General features: G+C 50.4%; 2 protein-coding genes across 2 annotated transcripts in view; one reads left to right on the top strand and one right to left on the bottom strand.

Moving 5' to 3' along the window:
• SMTNL1 (smoothelin like 1) overlaps window positions 1–6,703 on the top strand; it is an 8,449-nt gene extending 1,746 nt beyond the window's left edge. Inside the window, exons 5-8 of the mRNA XM_007455707.1 lie at window positions 1,030–1,188; window positions 1,368–1,482; window positions 1,635–1,786; window positions 6,559–6,703. Coding sequence (XP_007455769.1) covers window positions 1,030–1,188; window positions 1,368–1,482; window positions 1,635–1,786; window positions 6,559–6,703 — 571 coding nt within the window. The remainder of the gene's footprint in view (window positions 1–1,029; window positions 1,189–1,367; window positions 1,483–1,634; window positions 1,787–6,558) is intronic.
• A 2,163-nt stretch (window positions 6,704–8,866) lies between these two features.
• On the bottom strand, window positions 8,867–22,312 carry UBE2L6 (ubiquitin conjugating enzyme E2 L6). The gene is made up of 4 exons (XM_007455706.1): window positions 22,286–22,312; window positions 17,839–17,934; window positions 14,430–14,616; window positions 8,867–9,018 (listed from the first exon to the last, which is right to left on the bottom strand). The coding sequence occupies exons 1-4, from the start codon at window positions 22,310–22,312 to the stop codon at window positions 8,867–8,869; spliced, it is 462 nt and encodes a 153-aa protein (XP_007455768.1).
• Between the last annotated feature and the right edge of the window lie 230 nt (window positions 22,313–22,542).

The raw sequence follows: 22,542 nt of genomic DNA, 5'->3' as shown, positions 1-22,542 counted from the left end.
GACCCCGCGTCCCCTGCATCGGCAGGCGGACTCTCAACCACTGCGCCACCAGGGAAGCCCCCGCTTGCTTCCTTTAAAGGCTGCCATCCCCTGGGTCTGGGCCTCCCCAGTGCTGGTCTCAAGATATGCCAGGAATTATGGTTTTCAGCCCCCTAGCCCAGGGCAGAGCCCAGGAGACAAAAGGAGCCGGAGTGTGGGAGCAAAGGGGCAGTGGAGCACACCTGGTCCGTCTCTCACTCACTGCCGAAGCCTCCTGGTTTTGCTTGCCTCTGCGGTGTCAGCCTCACCCATAAGCGAGCGAGCAGAAAGCCTGAGTTTGGACAATGACGCTGCCACTTACCAGCTGTGTGACCTTGACCACATCACTGCCCCTTTCCTCCCCTGTGAAGTGGGCACAGTCATGGTACCTACCTCGTACGATTTTTGTGAGGCTCAAATGACATCTGTGTATAAAGCACTCAGCCCAGCGCCTGGTGCCTGGCTGGTGCTGGATAACATGAGAGCCTTACGCTTGCCAGGGCACAACTTTCGTCATTAGAAGAGTCTTCCTTTATTTTAAGCTGAAGCTCACCTCCGTGTCACCTTCTTAGGGAGAGGTACCCGGTTGAACGTTCGTGGAGAGTGGTCTACGCTCCCCCTCCCACGCAGGCCTTAGGACCACCCTGTCAGGTAGCTATTCTTGCCCCATTTTACAGATGAGGAAACTGAGGCTCAGAGGAGTGACATGACAGTCCCAAGGTCACACAGCAAGTAAGAGGCAAAGGCAGGATTCAGACCCAGGTCAGACCTCAGATGTGCTCTAGCTCTGTCCACACATGCCACCAGACCACATGCTCACCAAAGTGAGACTGAGCCTCGCTATTCCTTCCCAGCCCCTCCCGGTGCTGGGCCCAGAGGAAACGTGTGCGAGAGTGGGGACCACAGCTTCGTATGCCTTTTGAGACTGCAGGAGCCACGCTCAGCCAGCCTCCTCCCTCCTCGGTGGCTGGTCCCAGCCCCTCTCACCCTTCTCCGAACTTTTCCATGCAGTGAATCTTCACCCAGCGATGTGTCCCAGAGTCCCACGGAGCCCCCTCCCTCACAGGAGAAGAAGAAAGAGAAGGCACCAGAGCGCAGGGTGTCAGCCCCTGCCCGGCCCCGGGGGCCCCGTGCCCAGAACCGCAAAGCCATCTTAGACAAGTTTGGGGGGTAAGATGTGGGCAAGGAGCGGTGGGGCTGGGTTGGTTGGACGGTCGGTTGGGGGAGTCCTGAGGGGCAATAGGAACAGCCCGAGCCTTGGCAGGAGGACTGACATCTGGGGCTGGGGCTCCTCCCTGATGGAACCCTCCCACCTCTCTGGCCTGACCTTCTCTGTCCCTCGCGCGCAGGGCAGCCTCGGGCCCCACGGCCCTGTTCCGGAACACCAAGGCCGCGGGGGCAGCCATCGGCGGCGTCAAGAACATGCTCCTGGAGTGGTGCCGAGCCATGACGAGGAGCTACGAGGTGCATGGTGGGGCAAGGGACCCTTCCCCAGGGCATCAGTGCTGGGAGGGTCTGTGTGGTGCAAAGCCCAGAGGGTGGGAGGTCCGGAGGGGGCAAAGTCCAGGTCCTCTGGCTGAGGCTCACCGAGGCCTCGGGGCCCCGCTTGCCCGCAGCATGTGGACATCCAGAACTTCTCCTCAAGCTGGAGCAGTGGCATGGCCTTCTGCGCCCTCATCCACAAGTTCTTCCCTGATGCCTTTGACTATGCTGCGCTGGACCCCGCCAAGCGTCGGCACAACCTCTCCCTGGCCTTCTCCACAGCCGAGTAAGCCATGCCGGGGGATGCAGAGGTGGGTGGGAGCTCGGGTCACCTACACGGAATCGAGTGCCGGATTCACAGGGGTCGGGTAGTGCAGTGGTCAGGCAGAGGCTGTCACCACACATTCATGAATTCAACAGATTTTTTTTATGATTTATTTATTTATTTTATTTATTTTTGGCTGCATCGGGTCCTAGTTGCGGCACGCGGGATCTTCACTGAGGTATGCGGGATCTTTTGTTGCAGCGCGCGGGCTTCTCTCTAGTTGTGCATGCAGGTTTTCTCTTCTCTAGTTGTGGCGTGTGGGCTCTGTAGTTGTGGCGCGCGGGTTCCAGAGCACGTGGGCTCGGTAGTTTGTGGCACGTGGGCTCTCTAGCTGAGGCGCGCGAGCTCAGTAGTTGTGGCGCGTGGGCTTAGTTGCCCCACGGCCTGTGGGATCTTAGTTCCCTGACCAGGGATCGAACCCGCGTCCCCTGCATTGGAAGGCGGACTCTTTACCACTGGACCACCAGGAAAGTCCCCAACAGATATTTTTTGATTGCTGGGAACTGTTTTAGGACATAGCAGTGAGTGAAACTTACAAAATCCCTGCGTGCCTATGACACATTCTAAAGGGAGAGACAGATCAGAAACACACACACGTGTGAAATATAATGTGAGGGAACGGGTGCCGTGAAGAAAATGCAGGCAGGGTAAGGGATAGAGGAGGGGCAGACAGGGTGGTTGCTGAGATTTAGGGCCAGATTCTGACTCTGCCCTTTGCTAACTGTGTGATCTTGGACAGGCTCCTTCACCTCTCTGAGCCTCCATATTCTAACCTTTAAAATGGGCATGACATTTCCTCTTTGGCAGGGCTATGGTGAGAATTAAGTAAGTAATTAAGTAAAGTCCCTATAAACAGTGCCTAACCCATGGCAAACACTTCAAAAAAAAATATCTTAGCTCCTATGTTATAATGAATGATATCACAGTTGTTATGATAATTATTATTCAGTGTGGGACCTGGAGGGGATTTATTGCTGGGGTTCACACAGCTGGGTGCCGGGGTGGTGGAGGGATGGAGACAGGGGTGGACTAGACAGGCAGGAGGGGTGTGAGGATCAGTGTGGCTCAAGGAAGAACCTAAGAGACCAAGACATGGCTGCCAGGTGGTGGGGGAGGAGGGGGAACTCCCACCACCGAAGCACCAAAACTAGACTCAGCCAAAAGCCTCCATCTCCACCCACCAGAGAGACCTGACCTGATGGCCTTGGGGCTCCCAAGGAGCTCACGCCTGGAGCGCCCGTCCTTTCCCACCTGGGAGGGGCTTCTGAGCCGCCTGGTAGAGATAGGACTATGCATAGGGAGTGGTCCATGAGGACAGCTCTGAGGCCCGGGAATGCATTTCCCTCTGAATGCGTTTCTAAAGCCCAGGGGCAGGGAATAAGTCACTGGGGATGTTAGCAGCACCTTGGTTCTGGAGGCTGAGCCCTTTGGTCTAGTCCAGGCCTGGCCACCAGCCTGCAGGGAAGCCTGGGCAGCAATCTGCCCCTTTCCGGGCCTGCGTGTCCCCATCGGCAAGATGAGATGGCTGGTATTGATCTGTGCTTTTCAGATGTTTTTTCCCCCCTGACAGATTCCTCAAGCAAAACATTAAATGAATGCCCAACATATTAAACAGATTTTAGGGAGGCCTTTTGAGGTTGGGAGGGGTTCTTGGAGCACTCCAGATCAGCACCCAACCCTGCTTCCCAAGATGGTCCCTGAAGCATGTCTATAGGGCCCTAGGGCACCAAGGATGCCGTTTGAAATCCACCAGACTTGGTGCTCCAGAAGATCCCTTCCAGTTGGTCCCTCCAAGGGATGGGGGGAGTGCCCTGGGGTGGGGGGTTGAGGGCATTGGGAGCACCATGTCCTGCGCTGGGCTTAGAAGCACCTTTTTTTTTTTTTTTTTTTTGTTTTTTTGCGGTACGCGGGCCTCTCACTGCTGTGGCCTCTCCCGTTGCGGAGCACAGGCTCCGGATGCGCAGGCTCAGTGGCCATGGCTCACGGGCCCAGCCGCTCCACGGCATGTGGGATCTTCCCGGACCGGGGCACGAACCCGTGTCCCCTGCATCAGCAGGCGGACTCTCAACCACTGTGCCACCAGGGAAGCCCCAGAAGCACCTTTAATGGTGATGAACCAGGATTGGAAAGTGAAACTCCTAGTCGGGGCTGAGAGCTCTTGGTGAACATCAGAAGGGCATGTGACTTGGCCCTGACCAGGTGTCCGTGGCCTGTGGGGCGGGGTCGTGGTCCTCCTGCAGCTGCCTTGCCTCGACTGCAAGCCTGCAGAGCCACAGAAAGGCAGAAGGAATAATCAGGTGATGGTGACAGGCTGAGAGGAGGCATCAGGCAGCAGTGAAAAGGGAAGGATGTGCAGGGGATGCGTGGGGATGGAGGCTGGAGGGAGAAGAGGTGGGGGGGTGCCTCCTTCCTAGCTCTTCTTTTTTCTTTGGCTCCGCCATGAGGCATGCAGGATCTTAGTTTCCTGACCAGTGATGACCAGAGATCGAACCTGTGCCCCCTGCAGTGGAAGCTCAGAGTCCCAACCACTAGACCTCCAAAGAAGTCCCCCTTCCTAGCTCTTTGACCCTCGGCAGCTGACTTAACCTCTTTAAGGCCCTGGTGTACAGATTAAGCGTGCAAAGTACAGGTGCCCCTGCCGCAGCTGGCTCCCTTCTAGAAGTTGCCTCTGATTCCCATGGAACGGTCAACGCTGGGGCCCCCAGGCAGCTTGATCGGCTGTGCTGCTCGAGGAGCCCGACCCTGTTCCCCAGGCCCAGTGGGAATGAAGCTTTTGCCTCTCCTACACGGGAACAGCACCCCGACCCACACCCAGGAGCCAAGATCACTGCATTGGTTGCAGGGAGCTTGTCCCATTCTTCGAAATCCTCCAGTCTGTGCTCCTGCCTGCCGCTCCCAGGCCAGCCCGGCTTGGGTTTCGGCCCAGCTGCCTCAGCTCTAAGAGAGGGTTTCCGCTGGGACCCTGGTTTCTCCTACTGCCAGCACCCATGGCGGTTTGGCAGGCTGGGACTGCTGAGACCCGGCTACAGGGCAGGGATGCCAGAGGCATCAGGCAGGCCTGCGATGGAGCCCCAGCTGTGTCACTCACTTTGACGTTGGGCAAGTCACCAAAATGCTCTGAGTCTCCAGTTCCTCTTCTGCTGGTTGAACATAGAGGAGTGGAGTAAATGAGACCATTCAAGGGAAAGCACTGGGGAGTTCCCTGGTGGCCTAGTGGTTAGGATTCCAGGCTTTCACTGCCGTGGCCTGGGTTCAATCCCTGGTTGGGGGACTGAGATCCTGTAAGCTGTGTGGCGCAACCAAAAAAAAAAGGGGGGGAGGGAAGCACTTGATAAAACTCCTGGCACATGGTGGCAAGGTCCCAACAGTGGTTAGATCAGATGATCAGCTTTAGCAAAGCCAGGAGTAGCACGTGGCCCCAAAGAGCAGCTGGGAAGTTAGAAAAAGAGGACTTGCTGCTAAGTTCTATGCAGTTGCTCAAACACATTAAGCACTCCTGCCTCAGGACCTTTGCACATGCTGTTTCTTCTGCCTGGAATCCTCTTCCCGCAGATATGTACCCGATTTACTTTCTTTTTAAATTTTGTTTAATAAATTTGTTTTATTTATTTATTTTTGGCTGTGTTGGGTCTTCGTTGCTGTGCGCGGGCTTTGTCTAGTTGTGGCGAGCGGGGGCTACTCTCTGTTGCAGTGCACGGGCCTCTCACTGCGGTGGCTTCTCTTGTTGCGGAGCACGGGCTCTAGGTGCGTGGGCTTCAGTAGTTGTGGTGCACAGGCTTAGTTGCTCCACAGCATGTGGGATCTTAGTTCCACGACCGGGGATTGAACCTGTGCCCCGTGCACTGGAAGCGCAGAGTCTTAACCACTGGACCACCAGGGACGTCCCCAATTTGCACTCTTTAAGAGAACTTTCCTGGGCTCCCTATTAAAATTCTCCTTGGAGAATTCCCTGGTGGTCCAGTGGTTAGGACTCCCCGTTTTCACTGCCAAGGACCCAGGTTCAATCCCTGGTCGGGGAACTAAAACTCCACAAGCTGTGAGGCGCTGGCACAAAATAAATAAATAAATAGATGAAAAATTAAAAAATAAAGCCATTACTAACATTATATTTTTTTAAAATCCCCTTGAACACCGAAAAATACCCTGTCCCCCTTCCCTACCTTATTTTTCTCCACAGCACCTCTCATCATTTGATGTACCATCGATTTCTGTTTGATTACTGTCTACTGCAGTGAGAATGTCAGTGACATGAGAGTGGGGAATTTTTATTTTGTTCAGTGCTGAATTCCCTGGAAGAGTACCTAGCACATAGTACCCCTCAATAAATACACGGAAACTGGTTGAAGCTGGAGATGTTGCAGCTACAAGCCAACACTCTGGCTAGTGTTGGGGTTCTGTCTTTTAAACTCTCCCTGAGGACAGGTATATGAGCACATGGAAGGGGTGGGCTAATGCAGAACTATAGACCAGAAGGTCCCGCTCCTACGTGAAGGCACACAGTGCAATGTAAACAGGGGCTTAGGAATCAGACCACGCTGAGTTTGAGTCTTGACTCTGTTGGGCCTCAGTTATCTAATCTGTACAATGGGATGGTTGCCCTAGATGACCTCCCAGCTCTGCCACACACAGCTCTGTGGGTTTCATTCTCGCCGGGCTGTCCCCTTAGGCCCCGCATCCTTCACCGTTGGCTCTCTGCTCCACCCCTCCTCACCCCTCCCCAACCTGCCCCTCAGGAAACTGGCTGACTGTGCCCAGCTGCTGGAAGTGGATGACATGGTGCGGCTGGCAGTGCCCGACTCCAAGTGCGTCTACACCTACATCCAGGAGCTGTACCGCAGCCTCGTGCAGAAGGGACTGGTGAAGACCAAGAAGAAATGAGGGAAGAAATGAGGGGCTGACCAACCCTGTGGGCAGAGGCGGGCAGGGAGCCCAGCTGACCAGCCGTGGCCCAGAGGCTCACTTCTGCTCATGGTGGCAGCAGTGCTGGGGCTCAGACAAGGGCAGATGGCACCAATCTTAACTACGTGAAAAGTTCTTTTGTAAAATCTGTGTTCCCTCCCTAACCCAGCAGGAACATCTCTCACTTGGATAATAAACCCCGGCCGCCAGGGTTCCTCATCTGACATGATTTTCTCAACAATGAAAGGCATTTGGGAAAGCAGAGTGGGCAGGGTCCTACCACTAACCAGCTGTGTGTCCCTGGGCCAGTGAGTGAACCTCTCTGAGCTTCAGTTTACCGTCTGCATGGGGATGATAGGAGCTCAATATCATGCAGGTGCTGTGAGCGTTAAATGACATCATGAAAAGGACAAACAGCCTTGCCTGGGGCCTGTCACATAAGTGTTCTTTAAGTGGTGGCCCAAAGTAACAACACATCTTACATTTCCAGCCATGGGTGGCACCTTCCCACTTCTCTTCCCTTTTTCCACACTTCTCCCAGATTAGGGAATTCCAGGGCAGGGACTAGAGCAGAAGATTCTCTACAAATCTCACCCCAACTAGGCTAGTGGGGCCTGGAGTGATTCCCCTGACTCAAGATACCTCATATTCTGTCTCTTAAAAGCCAGTGGTCTTCTAGGAGCTTAGAACCACTGCACCCAGAAAGCTCCTCCTTTGTGCTACGTTAATCCCTCCAACCCCGGCTAGAGTTTTGGCTTGTTTGTGTCTTTCTGCTGCTCACTAGAGATGAACCCTGGAGCTGAGTATAATTTCCCGCTAACAATCTTGTCTGGATTTATCAGCCATTTGGAGCATGTGCGCTGATGAGAACAGTTCATGAAAAACAAAAAAAAAACCCAGTCAGCTTGGCACTGCAGCTGGAGGGGTGGCCTCTGCCCTGATCAGCAGAGTGGACCTGGCAACCCACTGAAGCGCTCTGTGCCTTGGTTGCCTCCTCTATAAAAATGGGGATGTTATCCTTGTGGATGTGTCGATGACCGTTCAGGCCAAGGGTGGTCTAGTCCCTCATGGCCAGCTTTCCCCACAATGCTTGGGGTCACACAAGGCTCCACGCCCAGCGAGCCCTCAGCTGATGGAAAGCAAGGTCACACCTTTAACTAGGCTGCAGCTAAATCCCCAGCCTCCTCTTCTCCCGATTAACCACCCGTCCTCTCAGTGAACACTCAGTTGGACTCCACGGTCCATCTGTGACGTTAATAGCTGAGCAAACATGTGGTCTCCGTGGCTCCCGTGGACTGGAAGCTGGAGGGGAAACACCTCCCCGCCTAAAGCCTGGTCCCTAGGAACCAGCAACCTAATGGGATAGCAAGTGGTTTAAAAACCGTGTAGTCAGGGGACCTCCCCAGCGGTCCAATGGTTAAGACCCTGTGCTTCCACTGCAGGGGGTGTGGGTTCGATCCCTGGTTGTGTGGCCAAAAAAAAATTAAAAGAAAAAAAAAACCCCATTGTAGTCAGATTTCTGGGATGGAGATTAGTTTCTTCACTTTATGATTCATCAGTGGAAGAGAAAAGGTTTTGCATCTATACATGTCTATCAGCGGTCTGGCTGTTTTCAATCACTCAGTCAACAAAACACTCAACCGTAAGTAGGAGTCCCTCCTCCCTGTGCCCTGCCTCCCTCCCATACTCCCCCCCTGCCCCTCTGCCCTCCCCGCACCCCCCATGCCTGGGCCCTCAGCGGATTCTGGTTGGCTGCTGGGCTCATTTCCTGCGAGCTGGCCTGCAAGGCAGCCTGAGTCTCTAAGGATCAGGCTTCCCACATCACAGAGCGCTGGAGAGCTGGCCTGCGACTCTGCAAACCTAAATGCCCCTGGCTCTGGGGCAGAGAAAGGAAGTGGGGAAAGCACACCTGAGGCCAGTGGATCCCCGTACCACACACATAACTGCGGCCCCCCACCACCACACACACATACATACACGCACACACGCGCACGCACACACAAATGACTAACAATCTAAGAAGGAAAACTTGGAAGAAATGAGAAGGAAATGGACCACAAAGGGGCTCTGGCCCCTAGCCCATGACATGTGCCCATCCATCACACAGAAAGTATCCAGTGCAGAGATGGGCCAGAGGCAGAGTTAGGAGGGTCGGTCCACTCCAAACTGGAGGGTGAACTCTTCGGCCCTCCTGTTGAACAGCTCCGGGTCCTGTGTCAGCTCGTCAGCAAGCTCCAAGCGAAGGGGCTGCCCCAGCTCTGGTTTATTCACCAGCACGTTGAGGGCCTCCAAAACTGGGGAGAGAGGTCAGATCAGGACATCAGGATGGAAGGAAAAAAATCCTGGGAAGGAAGCGATTGGCTGCCCACTCCCAGGTCCCCCGAAACGTCACACTCACTCCTTGGGAGATCCCCCCAGGAGGTTCCATGTCTTAGGATGACGCTACAACCAAATGAAATGCCTCTTACCACATTCACTGATGATGCCCAAAGCCATAACCAGTTACATCAGTGTTTTTCAAACTATGTTTCACGATGTCACAGAAGCTACTCATCGTGGGGGTTGGTGAGATAAACAGGGTTTCTGTTCCCTTTTCAAGAAGAAACACTTTGCTTTTCTCTTTTCGAGAAGAAACACTATTCCCTTTTCGAGAAGAAACACTTTGCTTTTCTCTGTTGTGTTATTAGGATTCCAAAAAACTTTTATTTGGGAAAAAGGATTCTGAGGCTTAAGACTGGAAACCACTGCTGCCCCGTGGCTGGAAATCTTTCACGGGTGACTTTGGAAACCTGGTGAAGGCAGTGGCCCATCTCCCCAGGCACGTCCACATACGGATACACACAGATGTGTGGTTCTGGGTCCAGAGCGCTTCACCGACCTCCTGAAGCTCATCCAAGGACCAGTCCTCGCCATCCGCGCCCCCAGGATTCTTGTTTCCAGGGTTAAGAACTCCCGAGCTGGTCCAGTGGCAGGATTGATCACACACTGATTACGTCCATAGGCTCTAGAGCCATAGCGCGCACTATGGTAGCCACCAGCCATGCGTAGTTATCTCAATTTAAATTAGTGGAAATTCACTACAATTAGGAATGCAGTTCATAGTCACATCAGCCGCATTTCAAGTGCTCGAAAGCTACACGTGCCTAGTGACCATGGCATTGGACAGGGCAGCTACAGAAGGATTCCATCACCGCAGAAAGTTCTGCTGGACGGTGCTGTTCCAGAGCCACCCAAGCAGGCTCCGAATCCCAGCTCTGCCACCTACCAGCTCAGGCAAGCGCTTCTCCTCTCATATGCCTCGGTGTCCTCAACTATTAAATGGAGCTAATGAGAGCACTGTTTCAGGAGGCTTCTGAGGGGATTAAATGAAGTTGGTGGGTTAAAAATGGCTGGTGTCCCTGGGTTAGAAAGTTCAAGTTCTCAGTGGTGCAGGGACATGTCTCAGACCAGGTCCCCAACTCCATCTTTGTATGCCTGAACTATGTTTACTCCATTATAATTTCAATTTGTCATCAATGGATAGATACCAAAAACGTAATATGGAATAAAAAAGTGAATTTTTATACTGGAGAGGGTGTGGAGAAAAGGGAACCCTCCTACACTGTTGGCGGGGAATGTAAATTGGTGCAGCCACTGTGGAGGACAGTATGGAGGTTCTTTAAAAAACTAAAAGTAGAGTTACCATATGGTCCTGCAATCCCACTCCTGGGCACATATCTGGAGAAAACTCTAATTCAAAAAGATACATGCACCCCAATGTTCAAAGCAGCACTATTTACAATAGTCATGGAAGCAGTCTGACTGTCCATCGACATATGAATGCTTAAAGAAGATGTGGTACATATATACAATGAAATATTACTCAGCCATAAAAAAGAATGAAACAATGTCATTTTCAGCAACATGGATGGATCTGGAGATTATCGTACTAAGTAATGTAAGTCAAATGGAGAAAGACAAATATAGGATAGCACTTGTATGTGGAATCTAAAATACGATACAAATGAACTTATTTACAAAACAGAGACAGACTTAGGGACATAGAAAACAAACTTACGGTTACCATGGGGAAAAGGGGGGGAGGAGGGATAAATTAGGAGTTTGGGATTAACATATACACATTACTATATACAAAACAGATAAACAGCTAGGTCCTACTGTATAGCACAGGGAACTATATTCAATATCTTGTAATAAACTATAGTGGAAAAGAATATGAAAAAGAATATATGTACATAAGCATAACTGAACACATGTGCATAAGTATAACTAACACAACATTGCAAATCAACTAGACTTCAAATAAAAAAGTGAACTTTTGGGACTTCCCTGGTGGTCCAGTGGCAAAGAATCCGCCTTACAATGCAGGGGATGCAAGTTCGATCCCTGGTCAGGGAACTAAGATCCCACATGCCACGGGGCAACTAAGCCTGCGCGCCACAACTACTGAGCTTGCACGCCTCAGCTAGAGAGCCTGTGTCCGCGAACTACACAGCCCACGCGTTCTGGAACCCACGCGCCACAACTAGAGAAGAGAAAACCCACACGCCACAACTAGAGAGGAGGCCACACACCACAACGAAGAGCCCGCGCACCGCAAGGGAAGATCCCGCGTGCCGCAACAAAGATCCCACGAGCCACAACTAAGAGCCGATGCAGCCAAAAATAAATTAAGTGAATAATAAATCTTAAAAAGAAAAAAAGTGGGGCTTCCCTGGTGGCGCAGTGATTAAGAATCCACCTGCCAATGCAGGGGACACGGATTCCATCCCTGGTCCGGGAAGATCCCACATGCCGCGGAGCAACTAAGCCCGTGCACCACAACTACTGAGCCTGCGCTCTAGAGCCCGCGAGCCACAACTACTGGAGCCCACGTGCCACAACTACTGAAGCGTGCGTGCCTAGAGCCCGTGCTCTGCCACAAGAGAAGCCACTGCAATGAGAAGTCTGTGCACCACAATGAAGAGTAGCCCCCGCTTGCCGCAACTAGAGAAAGCCCGCGTGCAGCAATGAAGACCCAGCGCAGCCAAAAATAAATAAATAAATAAATTTGTTTTAGAAAAAGAAAAAAGTGAACTTTTAAAAAATGGCATGTGGGAATTCCCTGGCAGACCAGTGGTTAGGACTCCAAGCTTCCAAGCTTCCACTGGGCTGGGGGCCCAGGTTCAATCCCTGGTCGGGGAACTAAGATCCCGCAAGCTGCAAAACACAGCCAAAAAAAAAAAAGGCATGTGAAGCTCTTAGCACAGTGCCCAAGTGCCTAATTAAGTGATGTATGTTATCATTGTTAGGCCAGTCCCCTCAGCTGTCATTTAGGGCACTGAGCCCCGGAAAGGAACAGACTTCACCAAGGTCCCCAAATAGGGCATGCGGCCTTCTTATCCCAAACCCTTCCCTCTATAGCCCAGCTGCTTCTCTCTCCCCTGACCCACAGCAACGCTGCTCTCTCCCACCTGCCCAGGTATGAGAACAGAGGCAGGAGCAGGTCAGCCAGCCCAGGATCTCAGGACGCATCCCTTCTATCTGACGACAGGCTCAGCTGAGACTCACAATTTTTTTTTTTTTTTTTTTTCGGTTTTTTTTTGGCAAATAACCGAGTGAATGAAACAGTAAATACACTTGAATGCCTTCATCTTCATCTTCCTGTATCTACCTATCAGAAGAAAAAAAAATAAACAAACAAAAGAAACCTGTCTCCAGATTTTAACACCACTCCATTCAGGAATCTGTCTTTTTGGAATAAACTTCCCTCCACTCTGCCCCCACCAAACACCGCATCTGCACTACATGACACAAAAAACTCGATACTATAGAACATCCTCCATAGCACTGAGTACCTTTTATGATACCTGTTATAGTCTATTTTTTATATTATTTGAATATTTCTTTCAGCCCTACAGTATTATGACCTCTTGATATCTTTTTCACAACCTAATATGCCTACTTCGTCACTACAAGTATAGAAGATAATAAATATTTGTGAAATTCATTTGAATTATAATTACTATTAAAGGATTTTCTACTCTATAACAATTCCCCCTGACTATAACCTCTGGCCAAATTAAATGATCAAATCTGAAGTTTTGCATTATTTTTCTTAAGTAATATTTTATTTTATCCTTTCTTATAGTGGTGACTCACTGTTTTTGAACAAGTCTTTGTTACTTGACCAGCTATTCAAAGCAAATACCTATGATTATTTCCCACTTCTCCACACTATGTTACTGTGTTTTGAGCTTATCTTCTTTCTCTCTCTTGCCAAAAATGCACATTTCCATATTGAAGTACATTATTATTGGTGCTTTAGCCTTAATTCTTTCCCTCTCTGCTAAGTTCTCAATCCAAGCCATCACCTTTTCTGAGAAATGGATGAAAATCGTGACTTTCTTGAAGTCTCACCACAGTCCATGTTGACTACCCCTTTGTAATAATGCATCGTTTAGCATTCTGTTAAGCTGCATTTTATATTTTTCTCCCCACTTCTGCTAAAAATATGTTTTAAATGCATTGAAGACCTCCACTGATGATTAAGATGCTGTCTTACAGTCAATAATTCAATAAATATTTATTGAACTTCTAATGTATGCCAAACGTTGTCGAGTTACTGGGGATCCAGTAATAAAGGAAATAGGAATAGTCCTTACTCTCCTGGGTTTTGCATTCTAAGCAAGGGAAGCAACTAACCAGTAAACATATCAATCTAATATGTCAGGTGGAGAAAAGTGCTCCAAGAAAAGTAAGGTGGGGCAGCATGGAGAGTTCTATTGGCAGTGGTTGCCAGGTTTTATTTAAAGGTGGATAAGAAAGGCTACAATAAGAAGGTGACATTTGATCAGGGAGCTAGGGCAATAGAGCTCCATGCAGAGGAAATAATAAGTGCAATGTCCCTGAGGCAGAACATGAATCAGCAACGTCGACGGAGTGGTGGCAGGCAAGTGATGAGCGGGAGAGAGTAGAGAGGAAGCAAATGAAATCAGTTAATTGGTGGAAGGTCAGGTTGTTTACTGCCTTGGAAGTGATGTTAGGGAATTGGATTTCATTCTGTGGGAGAGGGCAAGCCCTTGAACCTACTAAATATTTGTTTCATTATCAGTAATGAACATCTATGCTGTTTTAAAAAGGTTCTGGAAATGGATGGTGGTGATGGTTGCACACCAATGCACATGTACTTAATGCCACTAAACTGTACACATAAAAGTGGTTAAAATGGACACTTTTATGTTATATATATTTTGACACAGTTTTAAAAAATCTTTGCGTGAATACCATGGACCCAAATTTGTGCTAGGCACTGGTGACCGTAAGAACATATGAGCAATGCAGCACTCAGAATCTGCTTTGAGAAAATACATTCCATATATTATAAGTGTAAAAACACAATGCAAGGTAGCATAAATCATGTTCCAAATGAGAGGGCTAGGCTAGAATTTCACAAAGTGTGTTCTGGGAAACATTAGTCTGGAGAGATGCCCTTTGAAATAAAAGGATCTTACTCAGATAAGTTTGGGAAATAATGCATCCTCCAGTCCCGCCTAACCCGTGTCCCCTGCATCGGCAGGCGGACTCTCAACCACTGCGCCACCAGGGAAGCCCAACTCACAATTTTTATCTCCTTTCTTCGGGGCTTTTCTAACTGAAAATCGGTCCCATGACCCCCTCCCCCATCCAGTCCAGGTCCCTCCCTCTAGGCAGGGCCCAGGCCCACCTTGGCAGGTCTTGGTGAAAGGCTTCCAGTTCTCCTTGCTGATGATGGGCAGGCACACCCGCCCGTTGCTGTCCACATTGGGGTGGTAGATCCTGGTTGTGAATGTCACTGTCGGAGGCTTGAATGGATACTCCTCAGGGAAGCTGATGCGCAGGTTGAAGGCCTTGAGGTTGTAGGGAGGTTTCTCCTGTGCAGGAGAGGGATCAAGCTCTGTGCCGAGGCACAGCTGCTCATTTTCTTCTAGGGCCTGGACCTGGTTTCCCTCTCTCCCCGCCCCCACCCCAGGGTCCCAGGCATCCTCTGCTCCACTCCTAGGAAGAATCATGAATGGCGACATGCCGCAACACAAATAAACTCTGAAGGCATTGTGCTAAGTGAAATAAGCTAGATCCAAAAAGAAAAGAACAAATATTGTATGGTTCCACTTATGTGATGTACCTAGAATAGTCAAATTCATAGACATAAAATAGAAAATTAGTTACCAGATGCTGGAGGGAAGGAGGGATGGGGAGTTAGCGTTTAATAGACACAGTTTCAGTTCTGGAAGATGAAAAAGCTCTAGAGATGGATGGTGGTGATCGTTGCACAATAATGTGAGTGTACTTCGTGTCATTGAGCTCAGAACATAAAAATGATGAGGATGCTACATACTGTTATGTGTATTTTGCCATGTTAAAAGAAGAAAAAAAAGAACTCGGAGTTGGAGTGACCAGTTGCCAGGAGCCAGCAGAAGACCCTCTAGACTTCCAGCAACCAGAAGGCTTTCCTGGGCATCTACTCTGCGCCACCCCATGCTAAAGGCTCCACACACATTAGCCCATACAGCACAGTGTAGGGGTTATGTGGACTTTGGGACTCTTGGCTCTGCCACTTCCTAGCTGTGTAACCTCAGGCAAGTAACTTAACCTCTCTGTGCTTTTCCATAAGGAACAAATAACAGACTTCTTCATAGGGTTTATGTAAGAATTAAATGAGCTAATTTATGTTAAGAGCTTAGAGTAGGGCCTGGCACATGGCAAGCACTGTGTACATGTCAGCTATTAGGATAAAAGTATTACGAAAACTCATGAGTATTAGCATCTCCACTTCCAGATGAGGAAACTCAAGTGTAATGTATATAAGTAACTTGCCCAGGGCCACAGCGACAGTGCTAGGATGGGAACTCAGCACTGCCACCTTGGCTTCTCCACACATGGGCAGTGCTCTACAACCCTAGTGGAGAGGAACCTCAGGACTTGGGTGACCCCAGCATAGAGCACAGGGGCCTTCAGGCTGGTTCCAAAGCTCCAAAACCTTCCAGAACCTTCGTGATAGAGAAGACAGGACAAAGACAGTCAGAATGACACAGGTATGCAAGCGTAGAGTCAAGGTTTTAAGAGAGCTCCTCTTCCTCAGCAGAAGGCAGAAAGGAAGCTGTAGGGGTCTTGGGTGTGTCTGAGATAAGAGCTGGGGTAAATGCTGGGCAGATAAAGAAAATGCCTTAGCTTTCCTGTTCTCGATAATAAGAAGAGGCTGGGACCTGGGAAGGAGACACAAAGCCACGGGTGAGGCCTCAGAAAAGGACGAGAGAGCGTCCGTGTGTCCTTCTGCAGGGGTTGCAGGTTGGGCTGCCCGGGTCTTATCAGAGGAAGGAGGTGGCGGAGCCATGAAGCTGAGAGCCCTGGGTCCTGGGAACCCATCCTGGCTCTGCCTCGAACTTGCTGTGTGGCTTTGAGCAGCTCTGGGGCTCAGTTTCCTCATCTGTAAAAATGAGGAAATTGGATCAGACAGAGGGCTTCACACTGCACCTTAGGGTCAGCTGAGAAAGCCCTACTTCTTCCAAAGTCCTGAGTTAAATAAAGCATTTTGTTATTCTTCCAGCCCAGAGCAGGTGTGGTGGACTGTTTCAACCCAGCAGCCCACAGGACATGACAGAGGGTCAAGGGTTGCCCTGACTCAAGCCTTTCTCCATTGTTCTGGGCTACAGGTCAGTTGAAAGAGAAGACGGCACAGGGACTTCCCTGGTGGTCCAGTGGGTAAGACTCTGGGCTCCCAATGCAGGGGGTCTGGGTTCGATCCCTGGTCGGGGAACTAGATCCTGCACGCATGCCGCAACTAAGAAGCCCGCATACCACAACGAAGATCCCGCGTGCCGCAACTAAGACCCAGCACAGCCAAAATAAATAAATAAATAAATTTCAAAATATAAAAAATAAAGGAAAAGAGGGCTTCCCTGGTGGCGCAGTGGTTGAGAGTCCGCCTGCCGATGCAGGGCACGTGGGTTCGTGCCCCGGTCCGGGAGGATCCCACATGCCGCGGAGCGGCTGGGCCCGTGAGCCATGGCTGCTGAGCCTGCGCGTCCGGAGCCTGTGCTCCGCAATGGGAGAGGCCACAACAGTGAGAGGCCCGCGTACCGCAAAAAAATAAATAAAGGAAAAGAATATGGCACAACCCAAGCCATTGCCTTGTCAGTAAGAAGTCCAAATCCTAAATAATCAAATGAATTGTTCCCACTAAATTCCAAAGAGCTAAGGAAAAGCTCAATTGTTTCCATTTTTATTTCCTAGTATCCAAAGGTATATAGATGAACTTCTCAAAGAAAATATCTGTGGTCACTAATAATTAGATGATACAATAGACATCTTGCACTTTGATAGGTCCTTTGGAATATTACTTTCAAAGGGAGATTCTATTGAGATGATCTTTAATAATAAACAGAGAAAAAGCAGAATAGTAGAGATGAGTTATCTGTGTTGTCATATGTAACAATGATTTTCTGAAATATGATTTTTAAAAGAGAACAAAACACATTTTAGGTCTGAGGCAGCAAATTCTACCAACTGTGGGAAACAGGAACTTTATCCCTATCCTTTGACAAAGACCCAACAGATCTTTTCTTCTTTTTCTTTTTTTTTTTTTTAATGCCCTTTGTCTACTGAAGCTTCCATGGTGGGCATGGTAGCTACTGGCTTGCAGAAGGGGTCCCTTACTAAATCCAAAAGGCTTTTAGCCTCTTCATCAGTCGGCCTGAACCTCAGAAGCAATCAATCCAGAGAGAGACCCCCTCTGCCAATGATAACCTCCAGTGAAAAACAGGATTCAGGGGGCTTCCCTGGTGGCGCAGTGGTTGAGAGTCCGCCTGCCGATGCAGGGGACACGGGTTTGTGCCCCAGTCTGGGAGGATCCCACATGCCGCGGAGCGGCTGGGCCCGTGAGCCATGGCTGCTGAGCCTACGCGTCCGGAGCCTGTGCTCCGCAACGGGAGAGGCCACAACAGTGAGAGGCCCGCGTACCGCAAAAAAAAAAAAAAAAACAAAACAACACAACAGGATTCGAAGGCAGGAAGATTCTTGCCCAGTCCTAACCCTCCCTGCCCAGGCTCCTGGCCTAAGCGGCCCCAGTCCCAGGCCACGGCCCTGTGGATACTCACAGGCAGGAGGAGCGCGTGCCACACCAGCACGTTGGCATCATCGCTGAATAGGTTCCGCAGGTACCTGGGGAGCCCCTTCTGAAGGTCGTCCAGCTCCTGCAGGGGGACAGAGCACGGGCAGTTGGCCTAGTCTCCCCTACGTCAGCCCCCTCCCCCCTGCCCCCCAGCGCAGTGTTCAAGTCCCAAACAGGACCGCCCAGGGGACAGAAGCTGGCAGTCGTAGCCCCCATTTACTGAGCACTTGGTATGTGTCAGGCACAGTGCTCAGGGCTTTGAGTGAATCACCCAATTTTAGCCTCACCCCAGCTCCGTAAGTACCAGGTGGAGGGAACACGCACATCACTGCTTCCAGATATTACAACTTGGGAGTAAACTCTCTCAGGAGCCTTTTCTCCTGAAACCGAGGTACTTAATGTCTGTCCTCTTGCCCTCTTCGTAGAGAGTCACGGGGTCCTCCCTCCCTTCCATAGCACCCAGTATGACGACGTGCCTTTACAGTGCTCAGGGCAGAACAGGCAGCAAAGACATCACCCTGTGCCTGTCAAACTGCTCCAGACCAGGCCTGGGGAGGGGAAATGACTCAGGCAGACCATAGCAGAGAACTCTACACACCAAGCAGAGAAACAAGAGGACAAGCAGTGACTCACTTTCCCAGAAAGGTGACCCAGTCACCTGGACATCACTTGAGTTCCCCCAACAGCCCTCTCCTCAATTGCATCCTCTATTGACACTTGACTAAGACATGGCCCAGCCCGCGAGAACTTCATTGGAGTAATGGAAGCAACACGGACGTGATTATGTGAATAACATGTGGACACATAACAGGGAAGGAGAGGAGAGGGGAGCAGGAAAGCTTCACACAGGGTGACACTGTGAGCTGGGTCATGCGGAATGAATAAGAGTCTACCATGCAGAGAATTAGAGAGGTACCAAGGCAGAGAGCCCGGTAAGAGCAAACGTATACGGTGCGTCCCATGCAAGATGCATAGTTATTATGGGAAAAGGGCTCCACGGTCAAGTACACTGGGAAACACTTGGCTAAACAGACTTCTTTACTGCAGGACTTCCCGAAGCCTTTAATACGTTACTGCGTGTTGTGATTCCCCAAGGTATGAGCCCAAGCGTGCGGCACTTCTCAAATGTATTAGACCAAAGAACCCCTCTCTCCATTCTGGGGTCCATCTTGTGGAACAATAGACTTTTTATCTTTTATTTTTATTTTTTTTTGCGTTACGCGGGCCTCTCACTGTTATGGCCTCTCCCGTTGCGGAGCACAGGCTCCGGACGCACAGGCTCAGGGGCCATGGCTCACGGGCCCAGCCGCTCCGCGGCATGTGGGATCTTCCCGGACCGGGGCACGAACCCGTGTCCCCTGCATCGGCAGGCGGACTCTCAACCACTGCGCCCCCAGGGAAGCCCTAGACTTTTTAAAAAATATTATTTCCTTTTCTTTTTAAAAAAATTTTTAAAAATTAGTATAGTTGCTGTACAATATTATAGTTACAGGTGTACAATATAGTGATTCACAATTTTTAAAGGTTATACTCCATTTATAGCTATTATAAAATACTGGCTACATTCCTCATGTTGTACAATATATCCTTGTGGCTTATTTTATACCTAATGATTTGTACCTCTTACCCTCTACCCCTATGCTGCCTCTCGCCACTGTAATAGACCTTTAAAAAAAAACAACAGCGGGACTTCCCTGGTAGTGCAGTGGTTAAGAATCAGCCTGCCCATGCAGGGGACACGGGTATGAGCCCTGGTCCAGGAAGATCCCACATGCCGCAGAGCAACTAAGCCCGTGAGCCACAACTACTGAGCCCACGTGCCACAACTATTGAAGCCCGTGCATCTACAGCCTGTGCTCTGCCACAAGAGAAGCCACCACAATGAGAAGCCCGCGCACCGCAACAAAGAGTAGCCCCCACTTTTCACAACTAGAGAAAGCCCGTGTGCAGCAACGAAGACCCAAAGCAGCCAAAATTAAATAAATAAATAAATTTATTATTTTTTTTAAAAAAAACAGCAACAGATAAAAAGACATTCAGGGAATTCCCAGGCAGTCCTGCGGTTAGGACTCCACACTTTCACTGCCAAGGGCGTGGGTTCGATCCCTGGTTGGGAACAGAGATCCTGTAAGTCACATGGTGCAGCCAAAATAAAAATAAAAAGTAAATAAATAAAAGTATTTTTAAAAAAAAGACTTTCAAGGGCAGGTCATATTTTTCTGGAACACCAAATGGTATAAACCAGTGGTTCTCAACTGGGGGGTTACTTTACCTACTTGCCCCCAGGACATTTGGCAATGTCTGTGACCATTTTTGGCTGTCACAAATGGAGGAGTGGTACTACATCTAGTGGGTAGAGGTCAGGGATGCTGACAAACACTCTACAGAAAATTATCCAGCCCAAGATGTCGATAGTGACAAGGTTGGCAAGCCCTGGCATAAACAAAGGCAGAGAGAAAGGTCCCCAAAGCCAGTCCACAGCTGGGGAGAGGTCCCTTCACACTGCGCACCATCTAAACTTTCTCTGCCCCCCAACATACAAACACACCCTTATCTCCTGTTTCTTATCTTTCCAAACTCCAACTCTGTTCATGCCAACAAACTGCTTCTTGCACCTTCTGCCCAGAATCTATGACCCCTCATTTATCTTTTACCCCAAACTAGAAGCATCTGCTACTACAAGTCCTAGTTCCAGTATCATCTGTGACTCTTCAGCAAGAATGAAGCCCCAGGTTGAACAGAGAAGCTCTGGAATGGACATTTTCCCCAAGTTTACTATAACTGGAAGAACTTGGACTTTACTGGTTGTATATGAGTTCTCTCAAGGCTTTCCCAAAGCCTGGGGATGCTGAAAGCCAAGCTAGGACACACAGTTTGTTCCTGAGGCCTGTTAGGAAATCACCTGACTCAGAGGAACAGAAAATGAAAGTAGGGAAGCCACTGAAAGAGCCTATGGGTTGGAGCCCCACCAATCTGGGCTCTAATCCCAGCCCCATCACTCCCTACTGGGTGACCCAGGACAATCAAGTTATTCTCTCTGAGCCTCAACTTCCCCATCTGTAAAATGGGGGTATAGGACTTATCTCACAGGGTTGCTGTGAGAATGAGATGAAATAACTAATGTAAACTACCTGGCATTTAGTGGTGCCAGTGCTATAAATACTGGCTCCTGGGCTTCCCTGGTGGCGCAGTGGTTGAGAGTCCGCCTGCCGACGCAGGGGACACGGGTTCGTGCCCCAGTCCGGGAAGATCCCACATGCCGCGGAGCGCTGGGCGCGTCCGGAGCCTGTGCTCCGCAATGGGAGAGGCCACAACAGTGAGAGGCCCACATACCGCAAAAAAATAAATAAAAATAAATAAAAAATACTGGCTCCTAGCTCTTTCCCACTTGGCTAGAAAGACTCTCTGCCCTATTTTGCTGCCAACCTCCAGATTTCAGTCCTTCTGGGCTGAGCCTGCTCTGGGTGCCACAATCTCAGATCATTTTCTTCTCAGAGGCTGAGGGTAGCACTCCCTCTTTACCTCCCTCAAGCCTGCACATAGGAGGGGCACTTCTGAGAGCCTCAAAGCCTGAGGGGTGTCCGACCCAGGATTGCTCTACCTTCCCCATCTGTCTCCAGTCCCAGCCACATCTCAGTCCTCCAAACACCTTGGGTTTTCCCACCTCCTGGGGAAAATCGCCAACTCCCCATCCTTCCCGACCTCACTTCATTCAAATCGTGTCTCTGATCGGAATGAAAGCTCAGAAGGGGTAGGTTTGTTTATCTCTGCCTCCTTATCTCCTAGAACAGGAGCCAGCATATAGGAGGCATTCAACGACATTTGTACAACAAATGAATACACACCACCTACTCCAGGACACCTTCTAGGTTCTCCCTGGCATCTTTTCCTCCCGAGAATACCCTGAGAACGTTGCTTTCAACTCCCACTCAGCATCGCATACTTCTCGGGACTCTAATGTGGGTACCAAAATATGGGGCGGGCCATGGGATATTCCAAGGCAAGGACCTTGTCCTGGTTCTCTCTGTTCAAAAGGCACCTGCCACCACCCCCAACAGAACGCCTGGCTCCAAAAAAGACGCCAAGGAACCAACTCTTCCCGCACCTGAGACGCACGTAATGGTTATCACAAGTTTCTGGCAGAGAAATGAAACTGAAACCAATTTGGGGGGAAGTGGCTCATCCCCAGCCCCAGCACAGCTCAGGGAGCCAGCGACACCCCAGCTCGACACGTCCTCACCTCCCCAGACTCCAGCTCTGGCCCCTCTCGTAGACCCACTCTTCCACTGGGGAGGGGGCAGGGATGCAGGGATTCAGCCAGCCCTGGTACCCAGACAAACAAATGCGCTCGGAGAGCTGGAAGAGGGATGGAGGGAGGACGGAATAGAAAGTCACCGGAACCGTGACAAAGGGGTCATCCTACTCGCGGTTACCTTCGCCACCCGCTTGCTCGCCGTCATCTCTGGACCGAGTGTGAAGCTCCGACGGACTCCAGCTAGAGTGCGCACCGGACTGCGAACTCCGCGCACCCCGCCCCGGGGACACCACCTCCGGGAGCCCCGCCCACTTTCCGTTCCACCCGCGGGGACCGGGTTGACCTGCTCCCCGCCGCCTCGGCTGACACTGCGAGGCCACCGAGGGGAGGACCCGCCCGGTCCCCGGGGCGGTGGGCTCGGATCCCCGGAACTTG

The sequence above is a fragment of the Lipotes vexillifer genome, unplaced genomic scaffold (assembly GCF_000442215.2).
Source record: "Lipotes vexillifer unplaced genomic scaffold, Lipotes_vexillifer_v1.1 scaffold977, whole genome shotgun sequence".
NCBI lineage: Eukaryota > Metazoa > Chordata > Mammalia > Artiodactyla > Lipotidae > Lipotes > Lipotes vexillifer.
Note: the sequence above shows the minus strand (reverse complement) of the source record. Positions and strands in the feature narration are given on the sequence as shown.

Excerpts from the sequence above, each read along its gene's own strand:
- UBE2L6 (XM_007455706.1), bottom strand. The coding sequence starts at position 22,312 with ATGACGGCGAGCAAGCGGGTGGCGAAG. Across the intron at positions 17,935-22,285 it reads CGAGCAAGCGGGTGGCGAAG|GAGCTGGACGACCTTCAGAA; the intron begins GTAACCGCGAGT and ends GTCCCCCTGCAG. Across the intron at positions 14,617-17,838 it reads GGCACGCGCTCCTCCTGCCT|GAGAAACCTCCCTACAACCT; the intron begins GTGAGTATCCAC and ends TCTCCTGCACAG.